This window comes from Petaurus breviceps, unplaced genomic scaffold (genome assembly GCF_028583685.1).
Source record: "Petaurus breviceps papuanus isolate PSGF00001 unplaced genomic scaffold, PetGlider_PUasm1.0 90591, whole genome shotgun sequence".
Taxonomy (NCBI): domain Eukaryota; kingdom Metazoa; phylum Chordata; class Mammalia; order Diprotodontia; family Petauridae; genus Petaurus; species Petaurus breviceps.
This window is the reverse complement of record NW_027187280.1, coordinates 1961140-1985816: the sequence shown is the minus strand read 5'-3', so window position 1 is coordinate 1985816 and position 24677 is coordinate 1961140. Positions and strand designations below refer to the sequence as shown.

Sequence of the window (24677 nt, the reverse complement as noted above, 5' to 3'; positions counted from 1 at the left end):
TTCCCTTTGGGTGACTCTATTTTATTTTCTCCCGTAAAGGAAGGACCTGATTATGACTGAATATGAGCATCTGGACAGGGGAACTTTTTTTAACTGAGGAGTCTCATGCTGACATATCACATTCATAGGTAAAAATCATCCCCATTCAACCCTGGCCCTGAAATAGCTCTTTTAAAATTATTATTTATATATTATTATTGCTTGTCCATTTTCTAAGAGAATCAATGACATCATGGGATGATGTCTTGACTCCAATGTGAATTGGATTTAAGTGAGGCAGAATTGCATAAAGTTATCAGCCTTGCTCTTTCTTCAAGATCCAGTGACAAGACAAAGGTCATGATGCTTGTGAATGGCCCAGGATATAATGGATGACCTTGGCATTTTTTTGATGTCTGACCAAGGTCTAAGCCCTCCACAGTACCTACTTAAGCTGCTTCCATGATCACTGGAACAAATTGTTCTCATCCACCTATTCCACCAGAGGAAGCCTTCATATGCTTGGTGTATATTATATGTTAAATAATGGAAATACTGTTGTTCAATCATTTCAATTGTGTTCAACTCTTCATGACCCCTTTTGGGGTTTCTTAGTAAAGATGCTGGAGTGGTTTGCCATTTCCTTCTTCAGCTCATTTTACAGATGAGGAAACTGAGGTAAACAGGGTTAAGTGACTTGCAAAGGGTCACACTACTGGTTGTGTCTGATAAGTGTCTGAGGGCAAATTTTAACTCAAGTCTTCCTAATTTCAGGCCTAGAGTTCTATCCACCTAGTTTTAAACATATGTGTTTATTTATAATTTAAATCTATTTCTATTATGTTTGTATACATAAAAATTAATATAATATAAATTTTAAAAATAATGTATTATTATTTTAAAATTTATGCTGGTCTGACTTTCCTCTCAGCCTACCTCTGTGGGGTCTTATCAGGAGACCCACCCCCTTCTCCAGTCCTTTCCCGGCTCCCTCTCATTCCTCCTTTCATGCCCCCCACCCCGCTTTCCTAAATCCTTCCCTTCTCCACCTTCCTCCCCTTCTCTTCCTCCTTCTCCCTCCCCCTCCCCGCCCCGTTCCAGTAACTTGGCCCTATCCCCAGGAAGGGGCGGAGGGGAGACTTTTTTCGCGGGGAGGTCTGGGATGCACAGCACATGCGCAGTGCCGAGGTTTCCGCGGTGAGATATTTGACGCCACCGCCCCCGGCAGTCGCAGTCGGAAGTTGCGGGAGCTGAAACCTGTCGCCCGCCCGCCGGCCGGCCCTCGGGACCGACCCTCCAGCCTTCTTCGCCCTTTTGGGCCGCTCCCTTCGCTCCTTCTCTCCCTTTCTCCAGCGGCCTGACGGACAGAGGCCCTGGGCCGCCACGGGCCCCCATGGAGCCGGCCCCCTGAGGCGGAAGGCTGATCGGCGGCGGTGGCCCTCCCCTCCCCGCCCCAGCCCAGCGATGCGGGCCGGGCCCCTCAGCGCAGGTAACCTCGAGGGCGGCGCCTCTCCGGCCGGGCCGGGCTGGGTCGGGTCTGGCCTGCAGGACCTGCCGGGACGCGCGGCCGCCTGCCGCCCCTGGACTGACTGCCTGGCCTTCCCCCCCGGCCGCGGCCGTAGCTGGGCTCCGGGCCGGGAAGCGCGGCCTGCCCGCGGATGTCGTCGGGGGCTGGGCGGCGGGACTATCCCGGCCCTTGGTGCAGGGCCGGGCGAGGACGACAAGGGGGGCGGGGACAGTCGGTGCCCGGGGACGGAGGAGGGCGAGGAGGGGGCAGCAGGAGTAGGAGATGGGGCGCTGGGCTTCCTAAGTGCCAGCCGTCTTCCTCCCTCCCACCCCGGGGGTCGTGAGGGCAGGAGCCCTCGGGGCCGGCTTGGGGGTCTGGCTGGCAGTCCCTTTTTGGGACCGCAGCTCGCGGAGCCCCGGCCCGCGGAGACGCTCTTTTCCTATTGGCCTCGACTTTGCCGGGACGGGTGCTTTTGCGGGGTCGTGCGGTTGTGTGGTTCCGCGAGGCGGCTGCGGAGACGAGGAAATCTTACAGAAAGTTAGGTGACTCGAGGCAGTCAGGTACTGTGCCCAGTCGTAGGGCCAGGACGTCCGAGTCAAGTCAGCGACAAGCCGTATGCCAGTGCCAGGCCAAGCGCTAAGCCCTGGGGATGCCAAGGAAGGGGAAAACAGCCGCTCTTCTCAAGGAGAGCGAGCTAGGCAAAAGTGCACTTGGTTTGGTATTTCTATTGATTGCGAACTGGGTTTCTGCGGCTTCACTTTCACTGTGCTGAACACTGTCCTTTAGTAACTTTTCAATTTGGGTAATCTAAGGAAGGATGAATATTTCAGGAAGCTTTTTAAAATAGATTGTATCGATGCCTTTTGTCTTTGCAGCAGTCATTTCCTACAACAACAGCAACAACACACACACACACACACACACCATCTCTTCAGATGAAGAAAAACAAGCAAAAACAGCAGATAACAGAGACTGAGACTGTCTGACTGCATAGACATCATTCTGTTTTAGTAGTTCCAAACCTGCATCTAATTCCTACTTTTGCTTTTGTAATTTAAAAGAAACTCTCACTTTAGGTATATATTGTTTCCTACTGGGTCTTGTCCAGTTTTTGATAAGATATTGCCTGGCAGTTCTTGGACTATAGGTAGTTTTCCTTCTTTTTTGTTTAGAAGTACTTAAGGATGTGTTTTATCAACTTCATAGTATTATGAAACAGTGAGTGGTGTAATAGAGCACTGAATTTGGAATGAGAAGACCTGGGTTCCAGTTCTTTCTTCCACTCATGTAAATTCTGTGAGCAAGTTTACCAACTCATACTTGTTACGTAGATAGGAAGCAAGTCATTTGACCTCAAAAAGTCTCAGTTTTCACTTCTATAAAATAGGGATAATTACTTACATCTCCGGGTTATTGTGAGGAAAGTACTTTGTAAAGCTATACAGAACTATTACAAATGTGAGACACTAATTTTTTATAACATCACAACATGCATTCTTTAACTTCTTGTGAAGATCATTTTGAAGTTAACGGATATGGTGGTGATTCTGAGTTTACCAATTTTCCATTTTTGTTTTTGACTTAATAGAGACATCCTCCCACCCCCTTTTCTCATGCCTTTGTGGGATCCTTTTAGGTGTGAATCACTTATATGCTATTACTGTTCGTTAGTTTGCTCTGTAAAGATCTTATATTTAATATGTAGTGTGAATGCTTCTTAATTCTCATGCTTTCACCACCTCTCTTTACTCATCCTCCAACTCACTGTTGTTCAAAAGAAAGCTTGAGAATCATGTAATGTTACCTTGTGAGCCCCTAGTAAATGTTAACATAATGTATTCATTGGTAGGACTACTAATAATTGTTACCAAGAGAGATAATATTAGAAATGTCAAAAAGATTATTTCCTAAGGGTAAAATTGAAAGTAGTTAATCATTTGTTTTGTCCTCTATTTAGTATAGAATTACTAGATTTCTGGTGCATTTAAAAGATGAAAGATATTGGGGTAATGATTTTGATAGTAGAATTAAGAGCAGAAATATACAAAGTAGGGTTTACAAATGTCTGCTTTTTTAGATCATAATGAAAAGATTTGGTGTGGCTTTTCCTGAGGGAAAAATATCTTTCTTGACTAGTCTTGAAAGTTCTATTGCAGCATACACATGTTGGTATTTGTAGACCAAATGTAAACGTTTAATGTTACATTTAACAGTGAAATTCTACTAAGCTTAAGGATTGTTTGGACATGCTCTTCATGGTACACAGTTGGTTTTTGTAGGCAAACTAAGAGCTAGTAATATTGCTTATTAAATCTATATACTCAGCAGACTTAGACACTTATACTAAGTGTTCTCTGCTGGCCTAGGTGTGTAGAAGAAACTTTATCCAAGTAAGCCTGATCAATTAGCAGTGAGTTATCTATTCTACTCCCCAAGAGAAGATGGAAAATGTTGGACAGTAATTCATTAAGGGATGTTCTTTATGTCTATACCTCAGGTTAGATCCTCCCTAACGATGTAAGAACCCTTCCAAACAAGATACATGCATGCCACAGTGTCACCTGGAGGAGACCTTACAGAGTTCATCTACTCCAACTCCATGTTACATATGAGGACACTGATCAAGGTCACACAGCTAGTTAGTGACAGGATCAAGACTAGAACCCAGGACTTCTGACTGCAGTCAGTATTCTTTCTCATTGTCACACTGCCTCTTGGTGATTTTTTTTTAAGGTAGGAAACAGAATAAGTGGATGAGAAGCTTTGAATCGTGTATTAGTAAGTTAAAACTAGAAAGAGTTGATTTTAGAATTTAGAACTGGAAGTGGCTTCAGCAATAATAATCTGGTTCTGCACCCTCAAATTACCAAAGAAACTCAGGCTCAGAGAAGGGAAATGCTTTGGCCAAAGTCACACATAGTGAATGGCAGATCTGGTAGACACTGCAGGTTCTTTGACTCTTATTCTAATGCTCTTTCCTTTGTACAGGGGAAAGACTTGCAGAGGCTCTGTGTAAAAGATGAATTAGTGAGACCTGAGTTAGAATTTCCTGTGCTTTTAAGAAAGAAAAGCAAAGAGCCTTCATGTATAGGTGGGGGAAGATGGCAGTGGTGAGGGTTAAGAAGGATATGTGCCCTAATGTTTTCTCTAGTGAGAGCTTGATAAATAGAGGGACTTTGGACTTTTATAAAGTCAGTGAATAAACTCACACCCTAATTTGTCTGTTCTTCTTCAATAATGAGCAATAACCTCTCTCTTTGGAAGATTTTTAACTTTGTGAAAATAGTGCCCAGTGCTTAAGCACAGTGCCTGGTACATAGTAGGAGTGTAATAATTGACTTGGGAGGAGGACAGGTTGCTTTAGCTCTGCAAGTATTAGTTTCCTCATATGTAAAATGGGCAACTAGGTTCACAATGGGTAGGGCACTAGGCCAGGAATCAGGAAGAGTCAGTCTTCCTGAGTTCAAATCCAGTCTCAGATACTTACTAGTTGTGTGACCATGGGCAAATGGTTTGCCTTAGTTCCTCATTTGTAAAATAAAGTAAGTTGGAGAAGGAAATGGCAAACTAGTCCAGTATCTCTGCCAAGAAAACCCCAAATGGGGTCAGGAAGAGTCAGACATGACTGAAAAGCAACTAAAAAAATGGGGATAATAATACCTGTGCTACCTACTTCAAACTGTTGTTTTGAGTCTCAAATATGGTATGTGAAAATCTTAATAAAGCATTTATTAAGAGCTTACTGAGTGTTAGGCTTACAATGTAACATCATAAACGTGTACCAGGCACATTGTTACCTTTAAAGTAATTATATAAATGCCAGTAGTTTTCCCCCAAGTACCTCAAGTCCAAAAATGTTTTTACTTAGCCTTCTCTGTCCTACATTCAGCCAGTGTTTAAGTCTTGTTAATTCTACTTCCACACCATCTTTTAGACCTGTCTCCTCCCCCTCTCCAGACTTATTACTCTCACTTTAGTTCAAACCCTCATTTCCTTTTCCCTTGACTATTACAACAATAGCTGGCATCATTAACCTTTCTAAGGCACATTGCCTTGCTCAAAAACTTTTGATTGTTTACCATTGCCTGCTGAAATTCAATTTCCTTAGCTTGTGTTAAGAGGTACAGATGTTTAGAAGTATTCAAGTGAGGGATCCATAATCTGGTCTAAAACCTAAGTGTTAGAAGGAAAAGGGTGTTAGATTTGGAGACAAAATACCAGGGTTCAAAACCTAGCTTCAAAACCTACCTGTGTGACCTTGGGCAAATTGCTTCACCTTTATGGGCTTCATTTTCTTCACCTATTAAATCAGGGTGTTGATTTAATTGATCTTTCTAAGGCCCATTCCAGCTCTAAATCTATTCTCCTATGAATGAGTCTATTTTTCCTGCCTTATACTACTCCCTTCATGTGTCCTACATTATATGTCAGCCAAACCAGTCCGTTCACCACTTCCTCAAACATGTCCTGTGAATTTGTTGAGCAAAGGTATAACACTGAACTGACCCATGCCTGGAATACTTTTTCTGTCCTCTTCACTCTTCCACACTTCTTCCTTCTTCTCCTTACCCTCCTCTTCCACATTCTACCCATTGTTTAAGACTTAATTCAAATTCCCTCCACCACCTCTCAGCCCAATATGATCCCTTGCTCAGTGAACATTAATGTATTTATGTATGTATCAATGCAATTTCTTAGGCTATTTTACATTCTGTTAGTTTAGGTCTCAATTTCCCTACTAGATCATAAGCTTCAGGGCAGGGGACATGTGTGAATTTATAGTGTCCAAATCACACTATGTCCTATACCAGAGGTGTCAAACACCCTGCCTCGGTGGCTGAATCAGATTAAAATGTAATTGGGAAATTTTGACAAAATAAATAAAAATATAGTAGAACATAGATATTGTAAATATGTGTGGCTTTGCAAATCAATATACGCTTCCCACAGGGATCTTTCTGTGTGTTGTAGCAGCCCTGTTTCTATTTGAGTTTGACAACATTGCTTTGCATCCCATTCCATTTCTCCATTGTCTAGCACAAGGCTTCATACCTTGTAAATACGTAATAGATATTGAATTGAATTACTTAATAGATTGATTCATTGCAGGTCTAGGCTCAGAGGTGGTGGTAATGTTACTTATGTTTTTACATAGTGCTTTATACTTAACAAAATTTTACCTGTTATCTGATATTCACAGCAACCTTGCTACATAGGATACCCATGTTTTGCTCTTATTTTACAGGTAAAGAAACCTAAGACATGGAGAGTTTATTTATTACCCAGTGCTACTTAGCTAGTTAATGAGAATTGGAACTAGAACTCATGTTTCCTGATTTATAGTCTGATGTTCTTTTAAATTTTAAAATATTATTTTAAATGCATTTATAATCTGCCCCTCCCACTATTGAACAACAACCAAAAAAGCCCCAAAACTCAAACAGCTGAACCTTTTACATAAATATGTATAGTCCTGCAAAATAAATTCCCTTCTTACCCACATATATATGCCCATGAAAATTCATGTCTCTTCATTTATTTATTTAAAAATGTTTTTCTTTTAAGAGGGGGGAAGGCAAGGCAATTGGGGTTAAGTGACTTGCCCAAGGTTGCATGGCTAGTAGGTGTTAAGCCCTGAGGCCAGATTTGAACTCAGTTCCTCCTGATTCCAGAGCCAGTGCTCTATTCACTGGGCTACCGAGCTGCCCCATGTCTCTCCATTTAAAATTTATCATCCCTCTGGGCAAGAGATGAATGGCACGTTCCATCTTCAGTTTTCTGGATTCATGGTTTGTCATTGTATCGAACAGTTCTAATAACATCTTTCAAAGTTGTTTTTCTCTATAATGTCATCATATAAATTGTTCTGCTAGTTCTGCTCACTTTGCTTTGTATCAATTGATAAAGGTTTTCCCAGGTTCCTCTAAAACTATCCATTTCTTATGGCACAATAATATTCAATTACATTCATATACCATAATTTGTTTAGCTACTCCCAGAGAATAGCCCCTTAGTTCTCAGTTTTTTAATATTACATAAAGAGGTAGGCTAAATATTTTTGTACAAATAAGTCCTTTTCTCTCTTTGATATCTTTGGGGTATAGATCTATTAATGGTGTCACTGGGGCAAAGGTTATGAATAGTTAGTAACTTTTGGGTAATACCTCTAAATTGCTTTCCTTTTACTAGACTAATTAAAGGTACCAACAGTTGCACTTAAAGGGACAGCTCGGTGGCTCAGTGAATAGAGCACCAGCCCTGGAGTCAGGAGGACATGACTTCAAATGTGACCTCAGACACTTAAAATTAGTAGCTGTGTGACCTTGGGCAAGTCACTTAACCCCAATTGCCCTGCCTCCCCTCCTCCAAAAAGAAAGAAAGAAAAAACAAACAGTATACTTATGTGCCTGTTTTCCTGCAGCCCTTCCAGTATTTCTCTTTTTTTCCTCTTTTGTCATCTTTGCCAGTTTGGGTGTGAGGTAGGTACAACCTCAAGATTGCTTTAATTTGCATTTCTCTATAAGGTATTCAAACATTTTTTTTCCTCTTTGGAGGGGGGAAGGCAGGGCAGTTGGGGTTAAGTGACTTGCCCAAGGTCACATGTCTAGTAAGTGTGAAGTGTCTGAGGCTGGATTTGAACTCAGATCCTCCTGACTCCAGGGCCTAGGCTGGTGCTCTATTCACTGCACCACCTAACCAGCCCTAGAACATTTTTTATATTGTTATTGATAGCTTGAATTTTTTTCCTGTTCATATCCTTTTATCTGTTGGGAAATAGCTGTTTTATAAACTTGACTTGCTACAAAGATTTTTCCCCCAGTTATTTCCCTTCTGATTTTTACTGCATTAAATTTATGCAAAACTTTACAGTTTTACATAATTAAAATTGCCCATTTTATCTTGTATGTTAATCTCTATCACTTGTTTAGTCATGAACTCTTTCCCTGTTCATAGATTTGAAAAACAATTTCTCTCTTGCTCCTCTGATTTGTTGTTGGACTTTTGTACCTAGTGCATGTATCCATTTGGAGCTTTTCTTGGTATACAGTGTGAGGTATTAATTTAAACCTAATTTCTGCCAAATTTGTCCAGTTTTCCCTGGAATTTTTGTCAAATAGTGAATCCTCCCCCAGCAACTGGACTCTTTGGGTTTGTCAAAGATTTGACGAACCATTTTGCTTCTGTATGTTGTATATATACATAGTTTCTTCTACTGATTGACCCTTCTAATTTTTAACCAGTATTAAAAATTTTAATGATTACTGCTTTGTAGTACCATTTGAAATTCCAGTGTTCTCTTTTTTTCCAATATGTTGTCTTGCAACTCACCATTCATATCAGTTATCCTACTAAATGTCAGTTTGTATGACAGGCATAATAATTTGCTTCCCTCTAGGTGGCACAGTGAAGTAAAGTGAAGCACCAGCCCTGGAGTCAGGAGGACCCGAGTTCAGTTCCTGCCTCAGACACTTAACACCCACACACACACACACAAACTATCCTGTAACCTTGGGCAAGTTATTTAACCCTAATTGCCCTCCAAAAGGCAAAAAATAAATAAATAAATAAAGATGAAATATCTTTAGGGGCGGCCAGGTGGCACAGTGAGTAAGAGTGCCGGCCCCAGCGTCAGGAGACCTGGGATCGGTTCTGGCCTCAGATAGTCAGCACCCACACAAAAATAACTGGCCATGTAACCTTGAGCAAGTTACTTAACCCTGATTGCTTAAAAAAAAAATTGGCTTCCCTTTAAATATGTTACCTGTTTCTGACTGCCTTTTATACACTAAAGCTAAGACAATAGATAGTAGAAAAATCCAGAGGGTCCAAAAACCACTATGAAATTAATAGCTTCTTACACTGTTATGTATGATCCTCAGGATTTATGCCAGGGGATTGCTATATAGATGAAACAATTTTAAAATTAGGTCCTTTTGATACTTCTTTAATAATTGACCTTTCTGCCCTTCCCCCATCCATAGGATTTAAGACATCTGTCCTCTGAAGAAAACTGTTATGCTGACTATCTACACAAAATCTTTTCAGTGAGGGGGAAAATATTGTAAGCTATGTGACATTGGAAAATCTTATTTTAACCTCCTTGAACAGCAGTTTCTTTTGCAAAATGAAATATTGGAGCTCTCCAAGATCTTTTCCAACTCTGACTTTGTATGAATTGTCTTACAGCAACAAAAAAAATCAAACAAGTCTCAAAAAACATTGGTAATCTTTGTTACAAAATAAGTTCCTAGAGGAGCTATTTTTTGGGGGGGGGGGGTTTGGTTTGTTTTTTGGTGAGGCAGTTGGGGTTAAGTGACTTGTCCAGGGTCACACAGCTAGTAAATGTCAAGTGTCTGAGGCTGGATTTGAACTCAGGTCCTTCTGACTCCAGGGCCATTGCACCACCGTAGCTGCCCTGAGGGGCTAGGTTTACATGATATATTTAGTATTTATTAAATCTTAAAGAGAAGGCTGTAAATCTAACTATAAATCCCTAGTTGAAAGAGGAAAAGCCAGGGAGTTTTCAGTGGAGGTATTAAGTGTAAAATTGAATACCATTGTGCCCTTGTCATTGATACAGATATAAACATGCAAAAGGGAAAAATAAGAAACATTTTAAGGAGATGGGCTTTTTCCTACCACTTTACTTTTCTTCTCTTTATCGCTGCCAAACAAGAGAAAAAACTTGGATTATAAGATTTTTATTTCAGTGATTAATAAAGTATTTATTTCAAAGATGAGACTTTAATGTTTTACTCTCCAGTCTTTTCCCAGTAATTTCTAAAAACTACGAAGTAGAAAGATTTTTCTATTAAATTAGTTGCAGAAATCACTCTGTCCATATACTTATGTCCAACATTCTTTACATGGCTCAGGTAAAGTTAGCTGTTCTTGAGAACTTAAGAACTTATTTTTCTTTACAAGTAAAGAAGAAATTCTAAGAAATAGCAGTAATTCTGTTAGCCATTTCAAGCTTCTGATACCTTGGGGTTAGGGTCTTAAATCTAAAATATAAATTATAGGAGTACTTCTGTTGCTTTTGATTGAATTATAACACCAGCAACCCATTTAAAACTTGATTTTGGAAAGGCATTTTTAAATGTTGCAGAATACAGAAGATCTTTAGGTTTTTAGTTCAAAAATATAGTATGGAATTCTGTCCAAAACATTCCACCCTCCAACATGATGGTAGGTCTTTTATAGCCTTTGACTCCTTGCTTCTCACCCTAAAATTCCTCCATCTTCTATGATATGTGAAGTAAATTGTTCTATTTTGGGAATATACCATGTATGGGGGGAGGGTGGGTGAAGAGAGAGAAAGATAGACACAGAGAAGACAGATCTTCTCAACCCAAGTAAACATCAGTTTCAGAGGTCCTTAAAGCAGTAAAGGCATCCTGAGAAGCAAAAACTACATAGAGTTACAATCCAAGAAATGAGACAAAGTTCCATGTGGAAAAGTTATTAAATAAGTGTTGAATGATTAATTATCCCTCTTTTGTCAGATCCTTTTCTGGAAATGAAATTTTTTCTGTATCTACTTAACACTGGAAGCTACTAAATCCAAAAAATCCAGCTTCTTCAATTGTTGATCATTTCTCCTGTTATTTTTTTACCTTCTCATAAATTGACAAATGCTAAGAGATGTAGTTTCTTTAAAGCTGTGTTTATAACAAAAATTTAACCATTTAAAAATAATTTGATTTTTAAATTTTTGCCTTTAAAATATATGAAATATTTTATTAGCAAACTAGGTATATATATTATTTGTATATTCCTAAATAAATGAACTTTATATCTGTAAAGGGCATGGTAAAAGTTTACATATATTTCTGTTTACTTCAGTTTCATCTTCTTTTACTTTCCCATTGTTCTAGGTGGAAAAAAAGAAATATGTGTTCTACTCACCAGACTTTAAAGTATCCAGCACTTTGGTATATCTTCAACTCAGCCAATTTATAAGACACATGATTTTGTTGTTGTAGATTGCAAATCCTCTGTGCTTTAGTAGAAGGAAACTCATGAGTTAACTGCTCCTTCCAATTTTTTTTTTATCACCTAGTGGCCTGCCATTTTTGCATCTCTAATAATTATTAAAGTTGAATATTTATGGTCTATGAGCAACAACTATTATTAGCACATTGAAATTCTAGAAGAACTACTAGATTGTAGCAAAATACTACTGCTTCTTCCTAGTTGTGCTTTAATCAACAAGTAGCAAGAAAAGTGTGTGCAAGAGAGATGGGACATGTGATTTGCCCCTCCTCCCAACAATCTTCATATGTGTAGGAAGTATTTGGGGGGGGAGTATCGTGGTGTAATAGAAAATGCACTGGATTAGAAGTTTGATTCTCATGATGAATTTGCTAGAAATTTGAGTAGATTAGATTAGGCATCTTTTTATTCTAGAGGCATAGGAAGCAGGAGAGTAAATTAGTAAAACCTGGAGCAAGAATGGGACCTAGCTGCCTACATTCTAGTTTTTTATATTGGAATTTTAACTGGAAAGGACCTTAGAATTACCATACGCCACATTCCCTTATTACAGAAAAGGAAACTGAGGACCACAAAGGGCAGGTGACTTACCCAGTGGTACACAGCTAATTACTGGCAGACCTGGGACTATTACTCAGGTCTCCTGATGCTTAACACTCTTCCTACTATGCCATATTTTTGAAAAATAGAAATGGGAGGTAATTACTTCCTGTTAAATATGGGCAGAAAATGCTGCCTTAGCCATATTTCAATCAGATCTTCATTTGAATTTTAAATTTGCAAGAATTCCTTCATTTAGAAAAATGGAAATCTAGAAGCTAGTTTCTGGATATGGGTTCCTTCCTAAAATCACATTATTACAATTCTTAAAAACATAAGCCTAGGTATGATTCAAATTAAGAAGCAATAACTATCATAGAGAATGTTTGAATTTGGTCGTATCTCACTCTTATAAAATTATAGGTAAATTCTAATAACTAATATTAAGCAGATAAAGCTTTTTGAGTTAGAATACTATCTGGAAGATCATATATTCAAAATGCTTAGCATATGGGAACTTTACCCTATTTTAATATGTCAGGTGCTTAGCATACAGAAACTATCCTATTTTAATATGTCTGAATATCTTTACTAAAAATTGAGTCTGAATTATATTATTTAAAATGAACTATAATTTAATTCTGTTGGGGCAGCTAGTTAATAGTGAATAGAGCACCGGCCCTGAAGTCAGGAGGACCCAAGTTCAAATGTGGCCTCAGACCCTTGACACTTAACTGGCTATGTGACCTTGGGCAAGTCACTTAAACCCAACTGCCTTGCTTTCCCCCCCTCCAAAAAAAATTCTATCTTTTTAAAAAACTATTATGTGAATTCCTTATTAACATAAGATTTTTACAAGAGGGAAAGGCATGGTCCTGTGACCTGCAAAGAAGAAAAGTACTTTATAAATTGAGTAAATAGTGACTTGATCAGATGGAAGGATGTGTAAAAATTTGTGACAGCATCATGGTTTAGTGCAAAAAGGAGCATAAAACAGTTCATTTGCTAACTGTAATTCTGGGCAAGTTACTTTATTATGTATACATACATGTAATGTGTGAAGTTATCTAAAATGTTAAGTATTGTGATTTGTTAATTTAGAAATGGAGGCAGAGTAGGGGGTTAGGGAGGAGAATTCCCTGGAAAAACACAACTATGTTCTTAATTTGAAAACCGTAAGATTTTAGTTTATAGGCAGTAAGAGCTATGTTATATTTCAAGTATGGTGAATACCACAGTTAATTAAATAAATCAGTGTTGACAGTTATGTTTTATAGTGTCTGCATTTCCTTTTGAAAAGCTTAAAAATTAATAAACTTCACAGTATCTTCATAACCCTTTGAGGTAGGTAGTTAACTACTCCTTAATTTGGGCTTTGGCTTTTCACCAGCACTTAGTCCTATACATAGTAGTATAGTAGGTATTTAAGAAGTGTTGGTTGAATTAATGAATGAATCTCTCAGCAGTTTTATTAAACAGTAAAATAATATGTTAAATTGACTCTACTGGGTTCAGCTGAGTATCTGTTAATTAATGGAGGTTTTGCAAAATACTTTAAGAGTAGATAGAAATCAGGATACTATGCTTTGAAGTGATCTGAAACCCTTGGTAATACTATATTGAAACTGTATCCAGCTTTACCAGCTAGTATCTTCACCATGACCAATCTTCCCTTCCCATCCCCAAACACAGTGCCTGAAAATCCAATACCATGGTATTGGCTCCACTAACCTCCTACTAATAGTAATGTTGACAGGTCCAGCTACTATTGTACCAACTTGGGAAAGACCTCTGGGTCCAAAGGATAAGAGAAGAATGTGACTGATGATGTGACTCTAGCTCACAAAATCCTTTTGCTGAAGGAGGAAAGAGATAATGTTGCTTTAGACAAAAATTTGCTATATTGATCTATCCTCATTTTCATCAGGAGAACAACTCGGTACCTAGGGATTCATTGGAGGTCATGCAGTACCTAACATGAGGATAGTCGAGCCACAAGTTACTTCTATCTTCCTCCTTAGAGGACGTTATTCCTGTGATCTCTAACAAAGTTGGTGAAAGAAGATGTACTATTTATTCATTTATTCTTAAGCAAATGTGGTTGACTGGCATATTTTAAAATTTTACCAATAAAGTGGTAGTAATAAACCATTTATAGTTGAAGTACTTTTTCCTGAGAGTGACAAAAGGATAGGTGTTATTTTAATTGTTTTTTAAAAACATGCAACAGTTAATAATTTTATAACGTGCAGAAAGCAAGGGACCAGCAGAACAGTGAAGTGGAAGGGTGCTAAAAGTGGATGAATCAGAACTAAAGTATATTGATTCATTTTTGTGTCTACAAGAGGATGGCCCCAAGATCTTGATGGGTTTGAAAATTGTAATGGGATTGATAGACTTAGCTCTTCTCAGCAAGGCAGGGATCTAAGTAGAGCGTGTGTATGTATATATATATACATATATATATATATTTAGTTGTAATGGGAACTAGCTAAAAGAATTTGGCAAGTTTAGCCTGGAGGACACTTGGGGAAAGAGAATCTTGATAACTGTCTTCCCATATTTGAAGGGCTATGTTAGGAAAAATCCCAGGTGAGAAGGTATCAACACTCAGTTGACCTTTGGCCCTTTGTGGTCTGTGTTTTTAATTCCCTAATAGCCCCAATTACATCCCCCAAAATGAAGTTATCAACTGACATCCTCTGGAGGCCTCTCTGAACTAGTTCATCTGAGATAGGATCTAACATTTGTATGAAGAACTTCCCTAAGAACTGGGTGGGGTAGAGTGGAGTGTGTTGTAAAAGGGGTAAGAAAAGGTCACAAAGTCTAGAAATAAAAAGTTCAGTCAATGAAGTTCTTTTATACCAAGATGATATTTTAACCAGAAATAGGCAACTCTTGCTTATGGCTCTGTCAAGGGAATCCTATCCTCAATCTCCCTTTTCTTGGATATTTTTCTCTGTTATTTTTTTAGCTGGTTCCCCTCTTCAGTTGAATAATTAAACCAAATTTCACTTCATCTATCTGCCAGTGGTTATTTAGTTACTGGTGTATTCTCATTTTAGGAAGAGAGCTTCGAACTATTCTACAGATATGTCAGCATACCAGTATACATTGTCCTAGCCCTGAATTTGTGATTATTCTACCTCCCACTTCTAGAATGGCAATCCTCCCAACCTCCTACTCCAAACACTCTGAAGCTATTTCTTGGAAGGGGGGTGACTAGGAAGCTGCTTTCTTGGGGCTATTAGTAATAACAGATCCCTTACACTTATTAGCATTTATTAGCAGTTTCAACAGTATTTTACAGGTTTTATTGATGCTTTTAAAAAGCTTTCATTTTATTTGTATTTTTTGTTTTTATATCACCTTCATTTTTTGATGTATCCCTCCTTCTACCCTTTCCATCTCTTATAATAAAAAAGAATTAAAAGGGGCAGGAGTGGAGTGGGGTGGGGAATAGTTCAGCAAGACTAACCAATATATATTTTTTAATCTGAAATTATATGCTTCCCATGGGTTCTGGGCTGGGCCTGATTCAGGCTATATTACTCTGGCAGTTTGGGTTTGATAATTGAAACAAAATTAGACATTCATAGGTTATTCAACATATAAACAACAGCAAGATAAAGCAAGAATAAGCATTGAAAACCCCTTGATATTATTCAGCTGAACACTGTTGCCATCACAGGCAACAGTGAAGCGTCTGAAAGCCTCTCCAGGCCCTCATGGTTGCTTTGTACCCAGATGGTAAGGAAGTGACGTCAGCAGTCTGAGCCTCTGAGCCAACCAAGTCTTGGGAAATGTCTCAGTACCTTTTAAGGAAAAACTAGCCTAACCTATGTGGGAGAAGGGGTTAGGATATTGTTCCTACCATGCTCCACCCCTTGGTGGCCTTACAGTTTTCCAGAGCAGAAGTGTCCAACACAAGATCTGAGAGCAGCCATGTGACTAAGATTAGTCTAACTAGATTAAACTGTAATTCCACCTGATTTTAATGTGTTAATGTATTAATAAAAAAAGAAATATGTAAACAGGTAGATTTCTGAGTCATTTTATATAGCCCATTATGTGGATCCTTGTGTACCATTTAGTGCCCCTGTTTTTATGAGTTTGACATCACTGCTCTTAGAGGACGTTCTACCGCTTAAATGACTTTAAGGCTGTTACTAGACAGCCTTGGCCTCCGGTACTTAAGAAGCCTGATATAGGCAGCACTGAAAGAGGAGGAAAAAATATTAAACTGTTTCCAAAGTTGTGATCCAATATGGGAGAGTCCCAGGAATTGATCAAATCCTAGGTCTAAATAGTCAGGTCTATGTGGTGAGTGATGCCAGATCTTTACAGTTCACTAGGTTACTTAATGTAAAAAGGTGACCACAATCAGCCACAGTATTATCAGAGACATCAGGGCTACGGCAAAGATTATGACACTTCCTGTGTAGTCATTAAACCTTATCACTAGTCAGAAATAATTGTCCTGTACCACTGCCTACTTAATGTTCCCTGGCTTATTGATCAAGACCCCTTCCTTGGGAGCTTCATGACAGGGAGTGGGGTGGAATGCAGAATCTTTACCTTTTGAGAGGCCTCTGAATGACCACCCGTTTTCTTCTCTGGAGGCTGGTCAGATACTTTCACCTCCATCTTGTTGCCATAAAGCAAGCTTCCTCCCCAACAATGCTATCCTTTGCTCTTCCAAGCCCTCCTGGGGAGGAGTTGTACCATGATCACTGGGTGGTATACTGGCAGCAATGTGAAAAAGCCAGTCATTTTTTATATTACAGTAAATAGTGTACTACAGTAGGCTTGACTTTTGTCCTTCATGTACTGATGTCCACTCTTTAGTACATAGATTATATAGTCGGTAATAGCGTACTTCTTGGAGTCAGGAAGACCGGAGTTCAAATCCCACCTCTTAATATCTTTGTAACTGTGGGTAGGGAGGTCATTTAATGTCTCAGCTTCAGTTTCCTCATCTGTAAAGTGGGGATAATAATAGCATGCACTTCGTAGGATGGTTATGAGGATAAAATGAGATAATATTTGTAAAGTTTTTTGCAAACCTTAAAGCACTATAGAAAGGTTAGCTATTTTTTTCTGACACTGGGTTGCCTTTGCTGGTGGGATCTGCCCTCAGCTGCTACTGATGCCAGCATGTCTGCTGCCCTTTGAGCCAAACATTCTAGGAATGTTTTAAGGAAAAACTATTTTAGGATATTGTTCCTACCATACTGTTTTTAAAAAATTCATAATTTCTTAAAGCACAGATGTAAAGTTTATCCTTGCTTTACAACCTTCTCTTGCTGTTGTTAAAATCTTTTTGTTAACTGTTGAATAACCTATGAATGTCTCATTTTGTTCTAATACATTTATGTACCACAATTTGTTTGTCACTACCTGGAGTCAGTGGTCATCTACTATTTCCAGTTCTTTGCTATATTGATACTTTTCTTTTAACATTGCTTTCATTTACCAATAAAGAGTTATACATTTAGGCCAAACAAACTGGCCTTTTAACTAAATTTGATGATATATATATCGCATTCCAAACCTGTAGTCAACCACCTTGGTGCTGAGAGATGGGAAATTTGTTTTTGTCATCAGTCCCATGAAATCAAGCTTTGCCATTGCATTGACTTGAGTCTTTTTTTTTTCCTTTATGTTATAAAGTTCTGTGTACACATTTGTTTATTTACACTGCTGTGTATCAGTTTCTAAGCCTTCCTAAGATTTTCTGAATTCTCTGAATTTAGCAGGTAACTAATGTATAATAATATTCTATTACATTGGTATGCCATAATTAGTGCCTAGATACTCATTTTGTTTCCAGTTTGGTTTTTTTTTTTTTCCTAACATCAAAAGTGCTGCTATAAACATTTTAGTTTCCATGGGATCTTCCCTTTGACCTGTGATAGCCTGCCTTACCCATCCCCCACCCCCACACCTGGAGTATATGCCTATTAGTGGGATTCCTAGTTGAAGGGTCTGAAAAGTTTAGCAACTTTTCTAGGATCCAAATTGTTTTTCACAATGATTGTGTTAATTCACAGCTCCACCAACAGCATATTGTCATCCCTATCTTTACTATAACTTCTCCCAGCATAACAATTTGTCTTATTAGTAATTTGGAGAATTTAAAGAAATATATGGTACATTTCTTCCTTTGTAAACAGTTCAAATCCTTTGACCCATTGAGGAATTTTGTCCATTGGAGAATGGTGTGTGATGTCTTATATAACTTGACTGGTCAGGAATTATTCCCAGAACTATAGATCTGAATGGGTAGCTCCTTCAGGCCTCTAATATTTTGTTTATGGAATGTCTTCTTTAGAATCATGTATCCAGTTGAAGTGTATTTTGATGTGTGTACACACACACACACACACACACATTTATGGTATTGCATTTGATCCTTACAATAGTTCTTTTAAATGAATAAAATATTATCATTCCCATTTTACTGTGAAAAAAACTAAGACTCAAGAGGTTAAGAAACTTTTAAGTGGTTTCACAGTTACACCTTGTCTGTGGAGCTAAAGATTTTTATTCCATATTTGGTCTTCCATCTAGGTGATATTCAGGGAATATTCCTGGAACACATGTTAGAATCCTTTGACTTGATTGTTTGCAGTTTGTAATTCTGTTTTAAAAGAGATAGTATGATGGTCCTTCTTGATTTATTTTATCTTGCGCTGAAGCACAAATTAAGTTTTTTATTTACAAAAATATATGTCACATAACTGTTTTTGTTTTTTCAGGTACCATTTGGATAGTACTTTAGCGGAACAATGTATTCTGAGTGGCGGTCACTTCATTTGGTTATTCAAAATGATCAGGGTCATACTAGTGTACTTCACAGCTACCCTGATAGTGTTGGACGAGATGTTGCAAATGCAGTAGTACGTCCTCTTGGACAAGCCTTAAATGCCTCTTCAGGGGCTGGAAGTGAAAGTTTGTTAAAAACAGACAAAGAAGTAAGTGTGTCTTTGTACGGTTGAGTATCTAAAAACTTGATGTATTTTTAAAAATTATTATAAAATTGGACAGATATGAGTAAATATGAACATTTCCCTAAACAAAGAATAGAAAAAAAGGAGAACACATCAAACTGCCAGCTTCTACTAAGTTTAACATATTATTAAAAGGCAGTAAGTGTTGCAGGCTTGTCGAGTTTTTAAAAATATAATATATCCTACCTGGTACAATTACTGCCTAACAGCATGTGGATTTTTCTTTTAGCTCCATCTAGTTTTGTGCCCTACTTCTAAAGTATTTGAGTATAATCAGGAGTGAGCTGAATCATTTTATTATCTATATTCCCTACTGGCTAGGTTCCTGTTGTTCATGACAGGTCTTTCCATTCCTACTGAAATAGGCTCACAATTCAGAGACTATCTGCATTTTAAAATAAAGGGTTGTAGCTTCTGATTCCAGTAGTTTTATTGTGGAGATGTATAAGGCATGCCCTCTACTGCTATTGTAGATCCCATCTTTAGTTATAGAAGGCCTAGCATGTATTCTCCTTATTAAAAAAGCAACAGTCATTATGAGCTTATTGTCTTCATAACAACTCCCATAACCAGCCTATCCTCAGATGGCTTCTCCAGAGATAGAAGATGGTCATAGGTTTAGGATTTCTGCAGAGGAGCCAAGTTCTAGGATAGTTCAGAACTAGAACCATTCCTGTCTTTCCGGGCATGTGGAGAAAGAATCATACTAGTGGAAAACAGTGAAGAGAGTAGTGAGGCTGGTGGGAAGAAGATATGCCAGAGCTAGAAGTAGAGGTCATATCCCTTAGAACTGTTTATATCAGAGGCTGCCCATTGTCTTAGTTAAGGAGGCTGGGAAATGTCACTGGGGGCTTAGGAGGAAGTATTCCTTAGATCAGCCTTCATACTTTGTATATGAAAGTATGAGAGGTCTTGGGCCCAGCTATGGAAATTCAGACTGTAAGGTACTGCCAAGCTAGAGTGATCTGATATGAATGTGATATTTGGATCCCACTTTTATCCTCATTGTTTAGACCTAAAGAAAGGTAGGAGACTAGGTGCTAAATGTAAAGTATTATGATAGTAAAGAGGTGCTTGTTGGATTTATGTGATGTTTTGAAGGAATAGATGGAGATTTGACTATTGACTAGAACTTGAAAGTGACATGACTGTCAACTTTTTCCCCCCAGAAGTGTTACGCTTTGTGCAGATTTGGCATTTTAAAATGTGCTTTGTTTTTTGTTTAAAGTTTCTGCCTGGAATATATGTAGTAACAAATGGTATTTAGAAAATTTGTGTCCCGTGTAAATATGTATGTTAGGATGACTGTACTGTACTTTCTGATATTATAGCAGTAAACAGTGATTGACTTAGCCTAATTATTTAAAGTAGAATAGTAATCTAATGTTGATATTTTACTTTGCTTAGGTAAAATGGACCATGGAAGTGATTTGCTATGGACTGACCCTTCCATTGGATGGAGATACTGTAAAATATTGTGTGGATGTATATACAGATTGGATTATGGCCCTAGTATTACCAAAAGACTCCATTCCATTGCCAATCATCAAAGAACCTAACCTATATGTTCAAAATATTTTAAAACACCTGCAAAATCTTTTTGTACCAAGGTAAGAAACAGTTTGAGAACTAACTGGCAGTTGTCTGATTTTTCATAAAATCATCAAATATTTTTTAACCATAGAATTTTCTTTTTAAGAAATTGTAGAAGGGGGTGGCTAGGTGGCACAGTCAGGGGGCAGCTACATGGCGCTGTGAATAGAGCACCAGCCCTGGAGTCAGGAGGACCTGAGTTCAAATCCAGCCTCAGACACTTCACACACACACACACCTAGCTGTGTGACCTTGGGCAAGTCACTTAACCCCAATTGCCCTCCAAAAAAAAAAAAGAAATTGTGGAAATTGAGGTATAGTGGAAGTAGTGCTGTTCTTCAGAGACCTGAGTTTGAACCTTTTTTTTTTGCCTTTTGGAGGGCAATTGGGGTTAAGCAACTTGCCCAAGGTTACATGGCTAGTTTTTTTGTGTGTGTGCGTTAAGTGTCTGAGGCCAGAATTGAACTGGGGTCCTCCTGACTTCAGGGCCAGCTACTGGGTTTGAATCTTCCTTGTAATTACTCTGACCATGAACAAGTCAATTAATTAACCTTCGTCTCAGTTTCATTATCTGTAAAGTGGAGTACATATGTGTGAGTGTTGGGAAAGCATTAATATCTTTGTTACCCACCTCACAAGGTTGTTCTGAGGAACAAATGAAGTAAAAGTACTTTACAAACTTTAGAGTGCTTAAGAAATGTAGTTTAATGATGAGTAGTTGATGATAAAGCACTGTTAGCCCTTTGGATGATGGCTTTCTGGTTGGAGACTAATGCCGTACTTCAAGTTAAAAAGGAGAATTGAATAGGAATTTGTATAAAATTTACCCACCTAGACTTTATTTAACCATATATGGATATGCATTTTCAGTATTCAGTTTCTAGCATGTTTGTTAAAGTGAAGAAGATATTATGACTTGTATTCCCCATTGTAAACTAAAAAACTAAATCTCTTACTTTAAAGTAATTCACATATATACACTTCTGTACATGTACTTTATGATTTCAGAGCACTTCCACATCTCTTTATTCTATTTGATCACCATAATAACCATGTAATACAAGATAGTACAAGGATCGTTATGCCCATTTTGTTTTTGTTTTTTTTAATTATTATAATTTATTTTTTTGCAGTAATTGATATACCTTTTTCTGTTGGCATCACATTAATTACCCTTTAAATTAACTACTTGCAGAGAGACATTTCTCCAAAGTTCTGACAAATATTCCAAGCTGAAGCTTTTGTCAAGTATGTTTATTCTATCATTTAATATTATTTGAAACAGCTACATGCTGAAAATGCAGTGCTCTGAAGAAGAAAACCAAAGCTTTAAAGTTTAATCCCTTCAGTTTCATATAGTGAATACTGGACTTCGAGTCAAAAAGATCTGGGTTTGAATACTGCCTCAGATACTTGCTAGGTGGGAGTCTGGGCAAGCCACTCTTCAATGTCCTGATCCACAAAATGGGCATGATAATAGCACCTACTTTTCAAAATAATCAGAAGGCTAAAATAAGAGAATATATATTAGCACAGGATACACCTATTAATAACTTTTAAACTATTAAAAGTTTAAAACTGCACTAATACTTTTGGGACACACTGTATTTTATAAACTTTAAAGTGTTAAGTATCCATAAGATATCTTTTTCCCCCAAGAAAGAAAAACTTGAAACTGACTAGAAATGGACTGTCTTGTGTCTTAGGGAGACAAACAACTCACTGGCTGAGAAGGTTATGGAATGAAGATTACCATAGCAATGTACTTTCAAAGTTGCTTGCCTTTACTTTGTTGTGGTCAAGTTGTTCACTTGGTTCTCCTTTTTTTTTTTATCTTGTAACATTTATTTATTTATATTGAATTAAATTTTTATGTTTACTTTTAGTTTACATCATTCATTTCCACAAGATTTTGAGTTACAAATTTTCTCCCCATTTTTCCCCTACCCACCACCCCAAAACAGCGATCCCACTGAATATCCCCTCCCCCAATCTGCTCTCTCCTATATCTTCCCTCATTCCCCCTCCAACTTTCCAGTAGGGCATGGTGGATCTCTATGCCCCAGTGCCTGTATATCTTATTTCCCAGTTACATGTAAAATAATAATAATTATATATATATATATATATTTTTTTTAAACATTTGATTTTAAAACTTTGAATTCCCAGATTCTTTCCCTTCCTCCCTCATCACCCACCAATACTAGGAAGATAAGAAATTTGATGTAAGTTGTACATGTGTAGCTATGCAAAACATTTCGATAGTGGATATATTGTGAAAGACTGACTCTGTTTCCCTCCATCCTATCCCATCCCCAACTTCGTCTATTCTCTCCTTTGTTCCTGTCCCTTTTCAAAAGTGGGTGCTTCCAACTTCTCTCCCCCTGAGCCTGCCCTCCCTCCCATCTTCCCCCCTCTCCTGTAGGGTGAGATACCCTATTTAACATGTATGTCATTCCCTCCCAAAGCAAAATTCATTGACAGTAGGGTTGACTCATTCCCTTTTGCCTTCCTGCTCTTGCCTTCCATTGCAACAGTTTTCCCTTGCCTCTTCTATATGAGATAATTTACCCCATTCTATCTCTCCCCATCTCCTCTCATTCCTCTCTTACCTCTTAATTTCAACTTTTACGTATCATTCCTTACTATTTAACTGATCCTGTACCCTCTGTCTATGTATACCTGTACACATATGTACACATTCTCACATATGCATTCATATGCCCATATACCCTCTTATATAGACATATATATGTATGTATGTATACTTATATCTATCTAGCTATATATATACATTTCTATTCCCTTCAACTATTCTCATACTGAGAAAAGTTTCATAAGTTTCAATTATTGTTTTTCTGTGTATGAATGTAAGTAGTTCAACTTTGGTAAGTTCCTTATGAATTCTTTTCCCTGTTTACCTTCTCATGCTTCTCTTGCTGCTTGTAATTGAATGTCAAATTTTCTGTTCAACTCTGGTGTTTTCATCAGGAATGCTTGAAAGTCCTCTATTCCATTGAATGACCATATTTTCCCCTGAAACATGATACTCTGTTTTGCTGGGTAGGTGATTCTTGGTTTTAATCCCAGCTCCTTTGACCTCCGGAATATCACAGTCCTAGCCCTTCGATCCCTCAATGTAGAAGCTACCAGATCCTGTGTTATCCTGATTGTGTTTCCACAGTATTCAAATTGTTTCTTCCTAGCTGCTTGTAATATTTTCTCCTTGATCTGGGAACTCCAGAACCTGGCTATAATATTCCTAGGAGTTTGCTTTTTGGGATCTTTTTCAGGAGATGATCAGTGGATTTTTTTCAACCTCTGTTTTGTCCTCTGGTTCTAAAACATCAGGACAGTTTTCCTTGAGAATTTCTTGAAGGATGATTTCTAGGTTCTCTTTTTGATCATGTCTTTCAGGTAGTCCAATAATTTTTAAATTATCTTTCCTGGATCTATTTTCCAGGTCACTGGTTTTCCCAGTGAGATATTTCACATTGCCTTCTATTTTTTCATTTGTTTGGATCTATTTAATAGTATCTAGATTTCTCACAAAGTCACTAACTTCCATTTGCTCCAGTCTAATTCTGAAGGAATGATTCTCTTCAGTGAGCTTTTGAGATTCTTTTTCCATCTGGCAAATTCAGCTTTTTAAGGCATTCTTGTTCTCATTGGCTTTTTGAGACTCTTTTGCCATTTGAGTTAGTCTATTCTTTAAGGGGTTATTTTCAGTCAGGTTGTTTGACTCTCATTTCATAATTTTCTTGCATCATTCTCATTTCTCTTCCCAATTTTTCCTCCACTTCTCTTATTTTGTTTTCAAAATCCTTTTAAAGCTCCTCTATGGCCCGTAACCAGCTCATATTTTTCTTGGAAGCTTTTGGTACAGGAGTTCTGACTTCACCAACTTCCCCCTGTTTCATGCTTTCATCCTTTTTTCCCCCAAAATAGGGAGTCTAATGTCGGATTGCTGTGCTTGCTTTGCTTCCTTTGCTTGCTCATGTTGCCACTCAATTACTTGACTTTTGAGCTTTTTGCCACAGGAGGAACTC

At 38.1% G+C, this 24677-nt stretch overlaps 1 protein-coding gene across 6 annotated transcripts in view; it reads left to right on the top strand.

Annotated features, from left to right (window-relative positions):
• The first annotated feature begins 1182 nt into the window (after window positions 1-1182).
• Window positions 1183-24677, top strand: part of RALGAPB (Ral GTPase activating protein non-catalytic subunit beta) — a 90993-nt gene continuing 67498 nt past the window's right edge. For 3 of the 6 annotated variants that reach the window (XM_069063542.1, XM_069063540.1, XM_069063538.1), the window contains exons 1-3: window positions 1184-1468; window positions 18784-18999; window positions 20443-20645. In XM_069063542.1, coding sequence (XP_068919643.1) covers window positions 18814-18999; window positions 20443-20645 — 389 coding nt within the window. In that variant the 5' untranslated portion in view covers window positions 1184-1468; window positions 18784-18813. Of the gene's footprint in view, window positions 1469-18783; window positions 19000-20442; window positions 20646-24677 lie in introns of all 6 variants that reach the window. The other 3 variants (XM_069063543.1, XM_069063541.1, XM_069063539.1) reach the window with 2 other exon arrangements.